Genomic DNA, 19,458 nt, shown 5'->3' on the forward strand with positions numbered 1-19,458 from the left:
AAGAGGTTTCTTTCAAAATAATTCCCTAAATTAAGATTTTATTAATATTTATAGCCTATAGTATAGTTTTGTTATGGAATAGCTATGTTTTAAAATCATTTTATTGGGGGCTCATGCAACTCTTATCACAATCCATACATACATCAATTGTATAAAACTCATTTGTACATTCGTTACCCTCATCATTCTCAAAACATTTGCTCTCCACTTAAGCCCCTGGCATCAGCTCCTCATTATCCCCCTCCCTCCCCACGACCCTCTCCCTCATAAATCCTTGATAATTTATAAATGATTATTTTGTCATATCTTACACTGTCTTATGTCTCCCTTCACCCACTTTTCTGTTGTCCGTCCCCCAGGGAGGAGGTTATATGTAGATCCTTGTAATTGGTTCCCCCTTTCCACCCACCCTCCCTCTACCCTCCCAGTATCACCACTCTTACCACTGGTCCTGAAGGGATCATCCGTCCTGGATTCCCTGTGTTTCCGGTTCCTGTCTGTACCGTGTACAATGGAATATAGTTTAAGGGTTGCCACTATCAGAAAAACCGAAGTAGGAAAATCACCAGCTGCCAGTTGGTGAGTGAGGAATTTTTGACCCTCAGGGTGAAACACTGGCTTTTCCTGTCGTCCCTGCTGTTCTGAGTCCTCATTGACAGGGATCAGTCCTAGCACCTCTATGCTGGGATTATCCTGTCGGTTTGTGTTTAAGAACCTGCTGATTTGAATAAAGCTAGGTGCTTACCTATTTTTTTAGTTTTAAACATAGCTTTACTTCAAATAACTGATTTTAAATATATATATGCATATATATAACGTAGGTAAACTGTTTTTTAAATTTTAAGCTTTTCCTCAGTTATTCTACTTTTTTTGGCAATGGAGCAAGTGGTATTTCATCAGTGTTATCTTCCTTTGTCTTCCGGTAGCTGAAGAGTAGTGATAGGTCTTGTTGATATGTGATACGGTCAGGAGAAGCTCATTTGTTTCCACTGGACACCTGTGTACTGGGTTTCAACTTTGAAGCTCCCAGCTGTCCTTTAAACCTGCGTGGGAGGAAGATGAGGCTGGCAGCTCCCATAAAGATTTATAGCCTTGGAAACTCTCCATGGGGTCTCCACGACTCAGTATCCCCTTGATGGCAGTGGGTTTGGCCTTCAGGAATCACCATACCATGTATCTCTGTCTTACGCACTCTTGGCTTCATACCTCTGTAACAAGTCTTCAGTTTACTGGTCCTCTAAATCATTTTATCAGTCTTTCATTTTACCAATGACTGTGCCCCTGGGCCCTTTCAGAGGACTGATTTGTAGAAATGAATTCCTCGTGTAGATAAAACGCCCCAGATATGAGGCCATCCAGTACTAAGCGAGTGACCACGATGGACTTGTAAAGCCTGATTCGGTAATGATGTGCAATGCGGCTTTCCAGCAAGTGGATTGAGTGTAATGGGCCCTCCACACTAGAGGATTGAGTTGCCTACAGTTATTTTGGCAATCTGTCCAGCAGTATATCTGGGGAGCATTCGGTGTAATTGAAAGAGGATGGAGTTCGAAATTGTGTGGACCTGAGTTTGACTTACAACGCTGCCATTTACTGTTGAGTTCTCTGGGTAATTAAACTGGAACACACACTACACACACATACGTGTGTGTGTGTAATATATATCAACTCACTGCTACTGAGTCACTGTCTACTCCTCCTGACTCTAGCAGACAGTGCAGAACGGCCCCTGTGGGTTTGGAGTAGAATGCCTCATCTTTCTCCCGTGAAGTGACTAGGGGTCCCAAATTGCTGACCTTGCAGTCAGCAGCCCAGTGTGTAACCACTATGCCACCAGGCCTCCATATATATATTTCATGCACATACAAGATATGTGTGCACATATATTTCATACATGTACACATATTATGAAATGAAAAATAATCAGTTTTGTTCACTGCTGACTTACTGATTGCTGTGTCTGTCTGTCTGTCTGGAAGAACCCTGTGGAGGGGCATGTCTTTTCCTCGGCTCAGGCTAAGGAGCAAGCTTTCACCAGCTTTCTTTTGGTGAGAAGTTTGCCTTCTTCTGTATGTGATTTCCATCTTGCCTTTTTTTTTCTTACTCCCGCCTTCTGTGTGTTCCTTTGTCTCAGCCCCGTCTCTTTGCTCGATGCCCCGCAGCTAAAGCCGCAGGGAGGGCACAGGAGGGAGAGGCAAAGAGCATCATCCAATTCCCCTCTGAGTGCATCACTTCTCTTGATCTGTCTGTCACTGTCCCATCTGGTATTCGCTCCTTCATGTGGCTTGATGTGCTTCACGTTTCCATCCTGACAGAATGTGGAGGTACAGTCCTACCCTCACTTCTTAGTGGCATTCGGTACAAATAAGCCCACACACTGGCTCGTTTCCTGTACAAAGGGTTGATTCCACTCCAGGCAGGGCAGTGTGGATTGTGGAATTTAGTCAACGATGAGCATCTTGACCTTTACTCTGTTTGTACCATCTTCCCAGACTCACTCGCAAGCAGTACACTCGGGGTCACATTCTTCCGGTGTCATTGAAAACAAAGCTTGGTACTGCTCCCTAAATCATAGTCATTTTGGAAGAGAACAGATTTTCCTTTGCTTTATACTCTGTGGTTTTGTGACCCATGGCTTCTCCCCCTCACCAAGGAGTTGAGAAACCAGTCTTTTCGTTACTAGGTGACTCTTATTTAATGTTTGCAGTTTGCTATTCAGCCACACACACCAAGACCTTTCCTTGCTGATAATTTTTACTGAGAAAGAGCATATGTTTCAAGTCTGCAACTGATTTCATCACATCGTCTGCCATCTATTAGACATGTGCTTAGCTGGAGCAAGTTACCTGTCCTTTAATGATCTTTAGGAGAACATTAACACAGACTCCTCTACTGAGGAGAACTTTAAGGGATCATCTGATCGGATCCAAGTGGTGGTGAACCAAACAAAACGAGCTTTTACCTCTTTGCCTCTGAAGAATTCAGAGGCACCCGCACGCACCAACCCCTGCCGTGCCATGATCTCGGCAGGTCACCTGCTCCAGGGTGTCTTCCTTGAGACTTACAAGCCACCATCTTCCCTTTGTACACACAAGTCCCAGACTCCTCACTGGAAGCTTTCTCTTCAGGCTCTCCGTGGGGTCTGAAGAAGGACAGCAGACAAGAAAGGAAGTCAGCAGCAGGGGGTGGTCAGGCAGGAACCCCCTAGCGAACATGGCCATGGGCCATGCATTGTTGCCCGTGGCGTTTTGCAGTTGAATCTAACTCACCGAGTACCCACGGACAGAGTTGAACTGCTCCCCAGGGTTTCTTGGCTGTAATCTTGATGGGAGCAGATAGGCAGGCCTTTCTCCCACCGAGCCTTTAAGGTAGCAGCCAGCGGTCCCTGTTCCACGAGCAGTGAGTGATGGACATGTGGAGGGCACCATCACTTTCCCGACTTCGACCTTTCATTCCTGACTCATGTCTCTGGAGTGGTCTGACTAGCCACCGAACCATCTAACCCTTTTTCTTGAAATACTCTTATAAAAACAAACGTGTATTAGCATCTAATTCACATATCATACATTCCAGTATTTCAGTCACATTCAAAAGAGTTGTGTCATCATCGCTACGATCAATTTTATAACATTTCTTCCTCCTTGTGCTCGTTGATAGCTCCCCAATTCCCTGGGACCTAGTTTTCTCGTTGGATCGTGAACTGCCAGATCAGCACTTTGGAAGTCACTCCGTGGGAGAAAGATGGGGCTTTCTAGTTTCACAAAGAGTTACAGCTCTGGAAACTCTTCAGGGCAGTTCTGCCCTGTCCTCCGTAGGCTGCTATGAGTTGGCATTGACTCGATGGCAGTGAGTTTGGTTCTTTTTTCCTCCCCCAACATACCCCTAAGAAGCTCTTAATCCAATTGCTGTCTATAGAGATACCCTGGATTTCCTATTCAGAGAAACATAAAAATCCAAACCAACCAAACAGCGCCAGAAAACCTCAATGAAAGGAAAGCAGGACCTATTAAAAACTGGAACAGGTTGGACCAAAAGGGAGATCAAGTCACTGGGGTCACATTTGAACCCAGCTACCACTACAGTGCTCCATCTTACAGTGCCCTCTGCTTGACAGCCAGGCCCTTCCCCACCCCCACCCCCGGCCCAGCATCTGAGGGCATCCACCAGAGGCTTAGTCCCTTTGGATTTTATTATTTACAATACTGGGGTCTCACAGGCTGGTGTGCTTCTTCCACATGTACGTAGCTAATGAAGCTACTTCTTTTAAGACAAACCTCAAGACTCCAGATTCTATTCTTTCTGATGGCCGACCATCATCACTTTCTTCACCACATTGGCTGCAGTACCATAGCTTCAGCCATCTCTTCATGGGGTCACATAGCGAGCAGGGCCATGTCATCAAAACTAGTTGTGTTTAGATTTGGGCTATGATGAAGTGTGAGCTCAAACTCCATTCAGACTTCTGTGGTTTATATATGCCCCTAGTTCACTCTGGAGACATCCTCATTATTTCATTGGAGAACATTATAAATCCCAATGGGATATGGTAGTTCTGTTGACAGGCCTATTAATTTAGTCAATGGTTCAGTATTTAAAACACAGTAGGGGAAAGGTGTGTGTGTGTGTGTGTGTGTGTGTGTGTAACAAATGGATTATTGATTTGTACAGATTATCAACTTAGATGACTGGGCACTATTTTCACAAACAATGAGGGTTGGAGATAGGGCAGAACTCTCAATACCGCTCATTCAAAAGTATGCCTGCTACAGCCTCTTCTCCATTGTTCATTGTCCTCTCGATGAAAGAATACCTTAAGGCAGGGAACAACCTTGAACATTCAGGAAGATGCCAAGATCCTGGAAGCGTTTCTCAGGAAGGGTAGCTACGTTTCCCAACGAGGCCACCCTGCCTAGTAGACATGAAGAAACCCTGTGGTACAGCATTGCAGTCTCAAACCCAGGACGGTTGTTCTCCTAGGCATTGAGTGCGATGGGGAGGCAGAGCCAAAACTGATACTCAGGTCTGTCTGGTCCTCAATCTTATGTTACATCCGCTGATGCCACGTGTCCTCTCAGTCCAGACTTTCAGGTATCAACACCTAAATGAACAAGAGTTTTGCTGATAGACTGGCGACTGCAAGATTTTCTGTTGTTGGTTGGTATCTGAGTTATGTACTATCCAACTAGTTACAACTTTATTTATTTTTACAACTTTTAACCTCTCATTGTTTCCTCTATTCACCTGCCTATCTTCCCCACGTTCATCTTAGTAACAATCAGCTTACATTGCAGGTATCCGGTGCTGCAGTTAAGGCAAGCATATCATTTATTATATAAACTTAGACTAAGGATGATATATATATTAGTGCCATTACCTTGGCTGGAATACCAGGCATAACCCTGAATTGTTCTCGGCAAACCCTGCCTGTGATGAGTAAGAAAAGTCAAATTCCTGAAGTTGAGCATTAGTGATTAGTCAATCAATAGCTATTGAAATATAAATGTTTAGTCACCACTTGGAAGAAAATACAAAATGGCCTTGCAATTTCCAAAATAAAGATACACTCATACTTTCTTGGAACTGCACTGGAAAACATGAAGTATATCGGTAAAGAACGTGGAAGAAATTGTGGAGCTATGTGCTTACATTAGAAATGTTAAAATACACTTGACATTGCTTTGATGATTACATGTAGAAATTTAGGCTGGTCAGAATTTAAATTAAACACTTAACAAAGAATCATTTCTTTTCTTACAGCTTATCATGGATACAACCAAATGATGGAATGTCTACAAGGTTATAAGCGGGTGAACAACACCTTTTGTCAAGGTAGCGTGAGCTGGGTTGGGATTTGACAGATGGGACTTTTCCAGAAATGTGTGTTGTTTTGCCACATGTTGCTCATTAGCTCAACCTGTGAAGGTCGCATAGTGACCCACCTCCTGTTCACTCTGTTTAGTTAAGGAAATATTGAGACTTAATGTATGGATGCTAGAATTCCTCCACGACTATTTAAACTTCATGAAATGTTTTTTCCTTCTATTAATTGGTGATAAACTCCACAGGAGGTTGGATCACATTACAGAATACACCCCCCTCCCCCACTTCCCTGGGCTCCCTGCTAGTCAGTCGTCTTCCCTTCACATACAGGCAAGGGAGTACCAGGCGTGCCCAGGCAGAACTGCTGTCCTGCTGACCTGTGATAGGAGATCAGAGTCCCCTGGTCTTCTCTCCCTAGACATTGCAGCCCACCCTAACCCCCTGGTACAGAAAGAAATCGACTCGTGTTAATTGATTCAGGCACTAAATATCAGAGGGAACTTACTTTTCCTGAATAGAAAACGCACTATAGCTAAAGGTCTTTGCGTTCTCCAGAGAAACAGAACTAGTAACATGTATCTCTCTATAGACCAATAAATCAGTTGATCGAATGACCTATCATCTGTCTATAGTGAAACCTGTGAATGCTAGAATCAATAGAAGGCAGAGACCTGTTAGAGAAGGGAAACCCAAATATTTTCCAGTAATAGAGAGGATAGAGAAGTTGGCAAGAATATACTCGGTCTAAGGTGGAAAACTTGTGAGAAATCGGAAAACAAGGTAGGCTCAGAATTCCACCGCTCAGATAGCTGTGCCTGTGTGTGTGTGTGTGTGTGTGTGTGTATGTATGTGTGTGTGATAGAGAGAGAGAGAGAGAGAGAGAGATGGCTTATGTAATTGTTGGAGCTGGCAACAGATTGAAAATTCAGGAAGTCTTGTGTCTTGAAACTTGAAGGGAGATAGGCAGTAAGGAGTGAGAGGAATTTTGGGAAGAGGCCCATCTGTGGTCTGGAGGCAGATTGCTCCCTCACAAAACCTTCTGGTTTGCTCCTAAAGCCTTCATCTGATTAGATGAGGCCCACCCACATTCGGAAGAGTGGTCTGTTTTATTGAAGTTTACTGTGAAGCCAGTGGGTTGAAACACATGTAACTATTTCGTAATGGCATTACAAGTGTTTTAATCAAGCAACAGGGTGCCATAGTGTGGCCCAGTTGACACATAAAATACACTAAATCTGAAATACGTGCAATTAATTTTGGAAAGTAGAGTGATATTTTATAAGCTGAGGGACTATCATATAATCCAGTGTCTACTTTTAATAAATGAGGCCATTCAAATCCAGAAAGGTTAAGTAACTCACTTGTATACTAAAGGTTGAGATTGTTTCTTAGATTGACTAATGCCTAGTGTTAGCCCTGGTACCATAGCAGGGTACATATTGGGCTGTTAACTGCAAGGTCAGCAGTTTGAAACCATCAGCCTCTCTAAGGGGAAAAAGATAAAGCTTTCTGCTCCTATAAAGATTTACAGTCTTAGAAACTCACAGGAGCAGTTTTACTGTTGAGGGCAGACTGTGAGTCAGAATTGACTTGAAGGCAGTGGGTTTGAGTTTTTTAGCCTAATACTCATTATAAGATACTATAGTTGGAATCATTTATTTTGTGGGATGACCAATAAATGCTCCTGATTTTCCTTCAAATGTCTTGGATGAAAGTGTTATTATCATTACCTTGACATAGTAGTATCAAAAGCACTCAGAATCTTATTGAACCAAAGACCATGCAGAATGGTGCACATGTCTTGGGATTTCTGGTTTTTGCCAGAAATCACGTAGATAAATGTCATGTTACAAAATATGGGCAGTCCTCGTATTAAAATGTTTTGATAGCAAAAGAATGTCTTAAACGTATGAGATTTCAAAAGTAAATTGTGTATTCCATTGCGTATCTCTATAACTTTTATGGTATATAGGGTCTTTGTTGACTTAAATAATATTTTTTTGAAATACACATAGGTAAACATTAAAAAACAAAAAACACTTTGTGAATTGAGCGAAGGTTTACAGAGCAGATCCATTTTCCATTCAACAATTTATGCACATTGTGCTTTATATAATTTTTTTCTCTCTGTGTTTCTTTCCATTGTTCCTAACCTCTGAACTTTATACATGGGTAAATGCTGCCCATTTGGCCTCAAATGATTGATTATCCTAAATTGCAGCCGCCTCTCTGGTCTACTTCATGATTTTAATGTTCCACATTTTCTTCCCACTCTGTGTTGGACCTTCCAATGTGATCTCTTAAAGGCCAGTTTGTGGTAATAACCAAGCTCCATCACATTCTGCTGGTCTCAGGGTGTGGAGACTGATGTCTCCATGATCATTTAGTCCTTTAGACTGTTTCCTATGCCTTTGATTTTTCTTTACTTCTTTTGCTTTCAGACAGGGAGAGGCCAATAGTTTCACCTTCAATTGCTGCTCATGAGCTTTTAAGGCCCTAGGAACTACTCACTAAAGTGATCTTTAGAATATTGTCTTTGTGGATTATGCGGTGCCACTTGACCTCGGTGTCCCCCTGAGACCATGGTCCTGAGCTCTTGTGGTCCAGGGTCTTATTCCCTTCAGGTATTTGGCTGTGTCTAAGAAGTTTTCTTAACTTTGTTCCTGTATGCTCCACCACACTCACGGGCTTTTCTGTAGCAAATGTAAATGCATAGATATAAATAGTCTTCATCAAACCTATGTATATTCGTGGATTTGCACCCACTTCCCCTCCCATGATGTCTATCCATATGTCTTCAAATACGATATTATTCTTGCAAGATTGTGCGTTTAACAGTGTTGCTCTTTGTCGTCTTTAACTCTTGCAACTCTCAGGGTTCTCTGCACCATCATTTTGTACCTGCGCTTTTAAAAAAAGTTTTTTCTTTAAATAATACAAGCTCAACTTATATGTGAAATAATGTTGGGAAAAGCTAGACTACCTAGGATTAATCTAAAGTTGGATCGATTAGAATGAATATAATAACCAGAATTAATAAAGTTAATTGCATCATATATATATCACTATATTTGCCAATTTGATGTTTTTCACTGTGGCATGTCAGTCATGTAATGCCACCCTCACCAAAATCTATTACCAAATTTTCCATCACTGTGCATGGCTACTCTTTCAGAAACAAAGGTAAATGTGGGAAGAATAAATTGACCAGTGTTATTTGGCTTATAATTTAAGACATAATTAAATTAAATTATCTAGAAAATGAATGAGTGACCTAAAGATAAATAAATGGATAATTGCATAGTGTATGTGATAAACCTTGTGCAGTTTTCAGACACATCAGTACAAGTACAATGAGTCAGGCCTTGGAAGTAACAACCTCATTGTAATCTCTGCCCATCAGGATGCACGTGGGGTGGCAGTGCTCAGTTTTCATTGACTTGTTCTTAATAAGGTCACCCAAGCTTGTGAAAGGGCTTTTGAGTCTGAATGTGCTTAACCAGGCGAGGTGCAGTCTCAAGAGAAATGTAACGGCTACCTTCCAATGTTTGCTTAACTGTCGTACAAAACACGACACTTTGTGAGCTGCTTCAAAAGCCAAAGTCAATAAGGTGGAGCTACAGGGAGGCATGTTTAGAACAAGTCCAGAAAGCCTTCCGTGGAGCGTTGGGGACGTACTGAACCTCCTACAGCATCTCAGTGATCCAACAGCTACTCGAATGACTGTTGACTCCGGGTGCTGTACAGGAGCTTAGTGACACAATGGTCATGCATTGAGCTGTGATCTGCAAGGTGGGCTGAGGGTTTAGAAACCACCAGCCATTCCACAGGAGAACGAGGGGGCTTTCTGTTCCCATAAAGAGTTGCCGCCTCAGACAGTCACTACCCTGCTGGAAAGGGTCACTGTGAGTGAGTGATAGCCCGATGGCAGGGAGAGAACGAGGACGTGAACCGCTAGTGCGTGTTCGCCATGAGCAGGCACTGAATGAGCACTTTGTGTTGACTATCTCCACCCGCCCGCACAGATCTTCTTCATCTTGGTGCTGTTATTGTCCTCATTTTTCCAGATGGAGAAATTGAGACCCAGTGAGATAAAGTCACTTGTGTAGTACCTGCTAGATGTAGGCATGAAATGCAGGCAGATGAGACCAGAACCTGAGCTCTTGGCCAACTTGCGCTGGGGTCAAAGGAACTAACATTTACCGGCTCCCTACTCATGCTAGGCCCTGTGCTAGGTGCTGCTTTTACTCTGCAGACCAGTCCTTGGAGATCTGGACCTTAGCCATTCCCATGCCATTCTGAGACAGATGATATATAGTTTTCCCCTGATCACGGAGAAAACAAGAGACCAGCCAGGATGAAACTCCCAAGCCTTCCTTGCCCATTACATGCAAATAGAGTCTACTGCTAACCCAAAAGTCGGAACTCACCCAGTGACCCCTGGGAGAAAGGCCTGGTGACCTGCTCCATAATGATCGTTGCCTAAAAACCGCTAAGGGGCAACCTGCTCTGCCACATGGGTGGCTGTCATTGAAACGGGCACATGGCGCACTCCAACAGTGAAGTGCTACCAACCCAGGTAGTGGCGGATCAGAACAGGCAATCTGTCATCCCGAGAAATCGAGCGCCGAGCACTATTTCAGGTGTATGGAATCAGAAGAGATGGCGCTCTTGTAGAGATGCCTTCTTCTGGCAGTGTCCAGTTCTGTGCCGCTCATGTTCATGAAAAGAGCACTGTAAATGTGGAAGTGAACATTTGCAGCTTTCCGAAACACTTTCTGTTTCATGTAGCCACCGCGAATGAAGACGGCTTTGCACCATGGTTTGCGTTTGCTATTCTCCTCTCTTGCTGCAGCTGTCTCCCCTTTAGCACGTGCGGTCCGTACTGAGCGCAGCAAGCGGTTCTGATGTCGTCACCTCCACTGGTGGTCGCGCACCAAGTCCTGGCTCACACTGGTCTCGGGAGGATATTGGCTAAACAGCCACACTTTCGAGAAGGATCGTGGAGTGAAGAATTACAGAGCATTCCATTTCGCTGTGCCTCAAGGAGGCTCCGCTAAATTACACCACAGAGAAGGTTGACTCATAAAATAATATGATTTCATTCAGCACGGGCTATGTGAGTGGCTATTGAGAAAAGGGCTGAGTTTCAGTACAGTGAAATAGGATGTTCTCACATTGCATAATTAGGTAGGCTCCGTTTTCTGAGAGCGGGGACACGTTTTTATTTGGTTATCCTAAAGGTTTTCAGCAGGATCCCATTCAGCCTCTCATGACTTGTGCGCTCTGCAGTGCTCTTGCAATTGAAATGTCTTCTCAGTTGACAAAGGCCATTTAAAATGGAAGTAATTAATAACGAGGCCTATTTTATTTCCTTCGGCGAAGTGAACTGAATGCTCTGAAATGACGGCCTTCATGTGGGCTCGATCACAAAGAAGCCACTGTCCGCAAGGCCTTGTGAGGATGTGAGGAGCGGTCAGATAATTGTTCTCCAAGTGGGCCGTCTCTCCTGCCTTTCTCTCTCTCTCTCTCTCTCTCTCTCTCTCTCTCTCTCTCTCTCTCTCTCTCTCTCACGCACACACACACACACACACACACAGCGCTCCACCACCCGCTCCGCTACCCCGGCATTATGGAATTGTTTGAATTTGCTTCATTTCTCATAACAACCAATACGTTTTATTTTCTGGCGGGTAGAGAGTAGCATTCATCGCTGATTATTTATGCTAAGCGTTTGATGTATAACAAGAATCAAGGGAGGAAATAATTCATGAGAATCATAATCAGTATGACGCCCGTGCTCGAGCTGCTGGACCCTCAGGCTCACACGTCCTTCCGGCCTTTTGCAGTCATGCTCAGGGGTCCAGCACCTTGCCAGGAAAGCAGTGAGACCTTTGCGCAGTGAAAGAGAGGAAGGCTCTCGATGAGCTGGCTGGAGCGACTGCCACCATGGGCTCACGCATAACATGCACGAGGGAGGTGCAGGCGTGGGATAGTGTTTAGTTCTGTTGTCTGTGGGGCCGCTGCGGGTCAGAAGCCACTCGATGACACCTAAGAGCAGCAGCAACTTTGACATACTGCCATAAAGTCGTCTGATGAGTTTATGTGTGCGTGTATGTCACACACACACACACACACACACACAAAAGCAATGTAGGGTTTTGCTGTTACGTTGTCAGCACTGAGTTGTGGTGTGGTGAACAATGTCAAAATATGTACCTGGAAGTCGTCTACACTTTTGCAGTCCAGTGTATGTGTACTCCTGTCACACTTTCTATCCACTGATATTCATACTCGTCATATCCATAGGTACTCTTGACAACTTTAAAAATGATTCAATACTCCATAGGCGTGAGTTGGTAGGGCACTCAGGATGTGTAATGAATGATGAAGAAGAAGACATCCTTTTTATCCCGTCTCCCAAGGGGCCGGATTTTAGCTGACTGGAGCTTATTAAAAACAAATATCAAAGAGCTGTCCACAGAAATTGTTAATGTGTCATTTTAAAAAGCCAGTTGCTCTGCTTGATAAGCTAAATTTGCAAAACAGACATTTGGCATGATAATCCTCATAAAAACGCTCACCTCGGGGTTCCTTGTAGTGAGACAGAAAGTTCCTCAAGTGTGTCTGAAACCCAATTTTATTTGGACAAAGACAAAGCACGTTGCTAAAGAAGCCTAGCTCTATCACTCAGTGAGACTTCTAACTCTTATTAACATTCACTGGGAGCAAGTTGGACCTGGGGTTCTTTGGGTAAGAGCTGACCTGGACAACAGCCAGTGTTTCCGACCTCTTACCTCTTACTGGTTTTTAAGAAATGACCATGACCTACAGTCTGGTGAGCAGGCTGAGGGGAGCTGTCCTTGGCGAGTGTTGGGAAAGCCGGGTATGTGGGGACTGGAGAGTGGAAGTGAGACCCTTAAGGAAGTTTGCTTGGCTGGAGAGAACACCATGGCCTGTAACCTGTTGTGGCCAGCTGCCGCCAGACCGTCTCCCGACTCATTGACTCTTGTACGATGGAAGGAATCACTTCCTGGTACTGGTCCATAACCTTGCCAGGAAGGGGATTTTATTATTTTGATCCAAAAGGTTTTATTGGCTTATTTTTCATAGCAGCTCCCAGGCATTTCTTAGTCCCTCTTGGTCTGGAAGCTCCGCCAGTAGCTGGTCGTATTGTAGTAGCAATCACACCCCAGGGCGGATCGGTGGTGGCTGCACCTGCAGTGCTGCACCCAGAATGGAATGGAGGCTCCTTCACAGAGGCAGGGATCCTGTCACTGACCCACAAACCCATGGGGAGAGCTGACGTCCAGGTGGACTTCAAGGCCAGGCTCTTGTGATGAATTGTCCCTGCTGCCTTTGTGGGACATGCTGGGGAGAACATTTATTGAACTTGTACTTCCGTCACGTGGAAATGTCCCCAAACCATTATGACAGTCTCTTGCATATTGAATTTGTGGCTTAGGCAAGAGTTGTAATTTTACAGTAACTCCAAAGGTGTATCACATGAGCCAACAACCACTGCTGTCAAGTTGATTCAGACTCATCGTGATGCTGCAGGACAGCATAGAATCTCGCCTGATGAGATTTCCAAGGCTGTGGCTCTTTCTGGAAACAGACAGCCACACCTTACCATGTTTGGGTTTATCTTTAAGCATTTGACTCATAACCCCGTGGAAGTTCAAGCTGAAGCCTCACGCTTTCTGCAGATTTGAAAAATACGCGTCTATTGCTTCTCCACCACCCTCTTCCTGGCTGTCTGCTGAAACTCCTGTGCTATTTTCGGAGAGACCCAAGCTCACCTACAGCATCAGGAGAATACTGACTAGGTCTGGAAAGGGACAAAGGTGACACAAAGACAGACACTCCATCGGGATGAAGGGGGAGGGGCCTCCCTCCGTGTGGTCATGGTAACATGAGCCAAGGAACAGTGAAGGCCTCTAGCGCTAAACAGACATTCTTTCATTGACAAGGACTCGGATGGCATCCGCAGGGGACAGTAGAAGCAACATGAAAAGCCTGGTTCTTAAGCGTTGGCCAGCACTCAGGCCTCCATTAATGCTTTTGTCCACAGAAGCTCAATTCTTCCCGTCATGACCTTATATTCTTATTCAGCTTCTCAGGCTTTCTCTCTAGCTAAATGTGGCTTTTCTTATTATAGGAGTATTTTCGTAATACTTGGTCATTTCCACCTTTCCAACCCGATATATTTTCTTCTGATCATTGTTGTCCAGATACCCTTTTACTGCTGTCTGTTTATCGGTGCATTCTGTTCGTGTTCAGAGTGCAGATTTAGTGGAGGCACTGTGCTGGATGCTTTAGTTCCTTAGGAATAACTCGTACTTGCCCTTTAATGTTACTTATATTTACCCTCATTTTGAAAAGATGGAACTGATCCCTCTTGCTACAGCACCTTCCCCCGGTGTCCATACAGATTCTGTCTCATTGTGACCCTAAAAACCAGAGGGGAGCTGCCCCTTTGGGTTTCTAGCTTGACCGTCTTTATCAGAGCCAACTGCCCCTCCTTTTCCCGCTGAGCAGCTGATGGGTCTGAGATGCTGCCCTTCGGTTGACATTGGAGTGCTTTAATTACTCCCCCCCCCCCCCCCAGGAACCTTCTTGCATGAAAGTAATGCTGCCCAAAGCAGGTGATAACACCCTGGGGTGGGGGGTGCTGGAATGATCCAGGGCAGTGGTTCTCAACCTTCCTCATGCCACGGCCCTTTAATACAATGCCTCACGTGTGCTGACCCCCACCAACCCTACAGTTATTTCCCTTTCTACTTCATAACTGTAATTTTGCTACTGTAATGAATCAGGCAATCTCTGTGAAAGGGTTGTTCAACCCCCAAAGGAGCCACGACCCACAGGTTGAGAATTGCTGATCCAGGGGACTGCAGAAACCTATATCTGCACTAGTCCTACATCATGGGCTGTAGTCTAAAAGTTTTTAAATTGGCAGGGGCTTGGTGGAGGTGGGGGTGGGGTGGGGGGTGCGCATGCACAGGCACCAAATAAGTTTGGGAACCTATGCACCAAAGTAGGGCTGACAGCTGCTTGCACCTGCTCTGACTTACCTACAAATTCATCCTAAATACCTGCTTAGGAATTATCTTGTTTGTCACCCAAGGACTGCCTGTAAGTCCTTTCAGCCTCACAGTACTCCTCTGCAGTGAGCAGTGTTAGCTTTTAAAAATTGTTCGAAGATTATGGACTGAGATCTGAGGCTTAAGGAAACTAAGCAACAGAAATCAAATCACCAGGGAGCGGTCATATCTGCTACGAATGCCTAGGTACCTCTTTCTCTGTGTTGCTACCATTTATAAAGTGTTTTCTAGTTTTTGAAATTCTTTGTACATAAATCTTTATACCATGAGTTCTTGTTTAATACGCGGTGGTCCTAAGAGTGGTAGTAGATGCTTTCTTTTATTTACGTAGCTTAAAAGTAATTTTGTTGGCCTGTAGTTCCCATGTTATAAAATGGAACCATGTTATACAATGGAACCATTCAGTCATATTAAGGAGAATTGTACAGTCCTCAGCTCTGTCAATTTCAGTAAAATTTCTTCTCATACTCACTGTTGTTGGCTCCCCATTCCCCCCCAACCTCGTCTGCTATGCCCTAAGGCAATTATTAATTCAGTTATTATGTCTATAGATCCATCTGTCCTGGATTTCATTTACAGAAAATCATACAAACACAAACAAAAACCGGGCAACAATGACAAGACAAGACAAAAACAGAAAAAAAAGAAAACCGTAATCAAAGAGAAAGCAGAGAATATTAAAAACTGGAACAACTTAGATGTTTTCAGTAGTTTGATTTAGAAAACAGACACCTCCAAATGTCATTGCTTATTTGTCTAGCCAATTCCTCTGTTTAAAATACACTGCTTTGTAGTTAAATTAAGCCTTTCTCTCTCGTCATATTAGCAAGCCATTGTACCGCCTCAGTTTTGTCATGAGATCTTTACAAAGGAGAAGAAAAGGTTACGGATTACTTTAGGTTTGGAGGCATCTTCCCTCCCCCTCCATCACCGTGCCCGCCTTCCCTGGCAGTTAACAAGGCAGTCCCCAGGACAGCCTGGACTTGCCTTGAATGCCAGGGACAGTTGCCATCAGAGTGACATGATTGAACTAGCTCCACTAATGTAACCAATTCTTCATCCAATCATCTTGCTGCATTTGCAGCTTTTACATCATTGACAAGATTCCTATCCTTTTTTTTTTTTTTTGCATGAAAAACAAACAGAAAAATCCCTCCAAACTCACCACCACCAGGTTAACTGTGACTCATGACAATCCCTACAGGGCAAAGTTGAACTTCCCCCTGTGGGTTTCCGGGAGTCAAACGCCTCCTTTCTCCAGACGTTTGTGTGGCTGTTGGTTTTGAACCACTGACCTCAAGGTAGCAGCTCAACGGATAACCACTGTGCCACCAGGGCCCCATTTCTGCATTCCAAACCAAACCAACTCATACCCACTGCCATCGAGTCGATGCTGACTCATGGTGACCCTATAGGACAGGGTAGAACTGCCCCCATGAATTTCCAAGACGGTGACTCTTTTCAGGAGCAGAAAGTCCCATCCTGTTTCTGTGGAACAGTTGGGGGTTTTGAACTTTGGAACTTGCAGATCTCAGCCCAGCGCTTAACTGTTATGCCACCAGGGCTGGTTTTGGCTTTTTCTTTCTTTGCATTAACTAAGACTAAATCATCATATATAAATATTCTGCCTGGCCTTTAGATTGGATTTATAGGCGCTATTAGGAGCGGATCTTGGCTATCATGTGGGGACTGCCTTAGTATTTTCCACAAACCTAGAGGGCACCTGGGACATTCTGTTGGACTGTCCCCTGTGTCCCTTGTCTCCTAGGCTTGGTTGTGCACCTGTGCTCAGAGGATGAGTTGGCTCAGGCCCAGTGGTTTAAGTTGGCCTTGATCTAGACAGCTGTCTTTCACAAGGTCTCTTATCTTCCCGGCAGAGAGCAGACTATGTGTTAGGCTGCTAACCTCATGAGGCTTTCTAAACCTGTGAAGATTGACAGGCTTGGAAGCCCACGGGGGTCAGTTCTAGTCTTCCCTACAGGGTGGCTGTGAATCCAAATGGACCCACTGTCAGGGAGTTTGGAGTGGCCAGATTCCGAAAGAAAGAGTGAGTGAAACCACACAAAATATTTCAGGCCTAGCTTCAGAACAGACACACTGTCACTTTGGCTGCAGGACGGCAGCAAGCAAGCCCTGATTCAAGGAGCGGGGGGATATACTCCATCTCATAGTAGCCCAGGGGTACAGTAGTTGCGTGTTGGGCTGCTAACTTCCAAGTTGACAGTTTGAAACCTCTAGCTGCCCCTCAGAAGGAAAAGGAGGTTTTCTCCCCTCGTAAAGAGTTACAGTCTCAGAAACCCACAGTGGGTATTCTACCCTGTGCTATAGGGTTACTATGGTTGGATTTGGCTCACTGACCATAAGTTTGGGTTTGGATTTTGTTTTTCTTCATGAGAGGAACTGCAACATCATGCAGTCCAGGACTTGGTCAAGGAGAGGTGGAGAACGGAGACCCTTTTGAAAGCCTTCCACTAGACTCGATACTGGGGTGTCTCCACTTGTTGCCTTGTTGTAGGGGCCATCAAGTTGCTCCCAGCGTATAGTGACCCAGCATACGACAGAACGTAGCACTGCCCGGTCCTGGGCCACCTCGCCATTGTCGTTATGTTGCACGTATGTCCAGGGTGGTGGCCACCGTGTCAGTCTGTCTAGTGGACCTACCATCTTCCTCTTTTTTGCTGCCCCTATACTTTACCAAGTGTGATGTACCAACTTAGAAAATATAAATAGATTTTTTTTTGCAAAAGATAAAGGAAAAGTATTACTCTGAAGTGATTTATATGAAGGCGCTTCAAAAAATTGGTGGAGAAATGAGATGAAAAGATAAGGGAATTTCTCTACCATTGTGATGTCCCGTGATGTCCAAACTTAGGAATCACATGGAAACGTGGGCTGGTCGCTAAGATGCAGCTCTTGGTTTTTCTGCAGCTGAAGCAAAAAAAAAAAAAGAAAGAAAGAAGGAAACCAGAAGGACTCTGGTGTCTAGCTACTCTCCCAGCTCTTTGGACTCAGAGCATGATAGATGGCCCCAGGTAGAATGGGGACAAGGTAGAACAAAACTCATGTTCTATAAAAAAGCCATCTTTCCTGAATCAGCAGGGTCGCAAGCCCTCCCTCACTCCCTGGGACCTTTCAGCTTGGGACTCTGACCTCTCTCGGAGTTCACCAATTAACTAAAACCCAGAGTGGCTCCTAATAGAAATAACAGCACCCCTGAAAATTATTCTTTTCTAAATGATCTTCTAAGTATTTAACCTAAAACAACCACAATGTTTATCCTAGACCAAAGATTGGGTGGGCGTGGGCGTGGGCGTAGGGGGAGCAAGGAAGCAGAGCAATCGGACTGGAAATAATGAGCCTGTTGACACAGTGTGAAACGTATAGCCCAATGTCACTGAAAAATAGATGCAGAAATTATTAAATGAGACGCCTTAATTGCTATGTAAATGTTCTTTAAAATCTCTTGAAAAAAGGTTTAAGCTTGCTAGTGCAAACTATTATTTTGTTGGTTGTACTAGAAATTGTTTAATTATATTCCAAAAATAATTTTTAATTCAAATTTCGCATACACAAATGGCTAAGTGAGGTGTCTTCTGGCCAGACAAGAATTGTTGCTGGATACCATGCTGTCTCCAAGTGAACACTTGTCTTTCAGGCCACGTAACAGAACATTACCTGCGTCCCATAATCCCCCCCACACACCTATCTCTTTACAGTCTTGCCCTTTCCCAGAGCTCACCACTGTTCTGACTTGCAACCTCAGCTCAGCTGCCTGTGTCTGAACTTCCACCGACAGCATCTAGAGTTTTCTGAGTCTGGCTTCTTCCGCTCAGCATTAAGTGGCTAGCATATATTCATTTTAATATGTGAAGTTGTGGCTAGTGAATAAAATTTCTGTTGATATTTTTATTTAAAATTATTTTCAGTGCCCCTGCTCCCTTCTTTCGATGTATGAGGCTCTGTGTCCCTGTGTTGGCAACATTCATGACAACATTATTCCAAAAGCCCCTTCAGCTCCTATGGTCTGCTGTCATAGGCCACCGCTGGTGGAGGAATACGTGGATCTTCTCAGATTGTGGTCTCCGACGGCAGCGGCTTCGCCGGACATGGCTGACAGGTGTTTTACTGATTCGAAGGGGCTAGTTCTCAGCCCACCCATCCTCTTCAAACCAGTGCTAGAGTTTCTGCTTCCACAGGCGCAAAATCGCCGGTCAGAATTCAAACTGGTTTTGATTGGGATGTGAGCATCGTTTCACACCGTTTGAAAATCTGTTTGCCATCCTTTCCTCCCATTTAAGAATCGCTTTTCTGATGTGTCCTCTGACTCCATATATCACTGGGATAGAACTCAAATGGGCAATGTCTGTGTATTTTACTCAGTTTTCCTCAGGAAAGACAGTGGAGAATTGAGTCGTTAGCATACTGCGCTTCCAGGCAGCTCTTTGACCTTGACCTCCCTCTGGGCCTCTGGAAGCAGGGGGGAGATGCCTGCTGCATCCTGAGTGGTGCGGAAAGCCGGTGACGAACTCTC

The 19,458-nt window shown here is 44.5% G+C and overlaps 1 protein-coding gene across 10 annotated transcripts in view; it reads left to right on the top strand.

The window, feature by feature from the left end:
* The window catches only part of LTBP1 (latent transforming growth factor beta binding protein 1), a 436,575-nt gene that overhangs the window by 257,040 nt on the left and 160,077 nt on the right, over positions 1 to 19,458 (top strand). For all 10 annotated transcript variants that reach the window (XM_075536011.1, XM_075536010.1, XM_075536014.1 and 7 more), the window contains one exon: positions 5,758 to 5,829. In XM_075536011.1, coding sequence (XP_075392126.1) covers positions 5,758 to 5,829 — 72 coding nt within the window. The remainder of the gene's footprint in view (positions 1 to 5,757; positions 5,830 to 19,458) is intronic.

The sequence above is a fragment of the Tenrec ecaudatus genome, chromosome 17 (genome assembly GCF_050624435.1).
Source record: "Tenrec ecaudatus isolate mTenEca1 chromosome 17, mTenEca1.hap1, whole genome shotgun sequence".
NCBI lineage: Eukaryota > Metazoa > Chordata > Mammalia > Afrosoricida > Tenrecidae > Tenrec > Tenrec ecaudatus.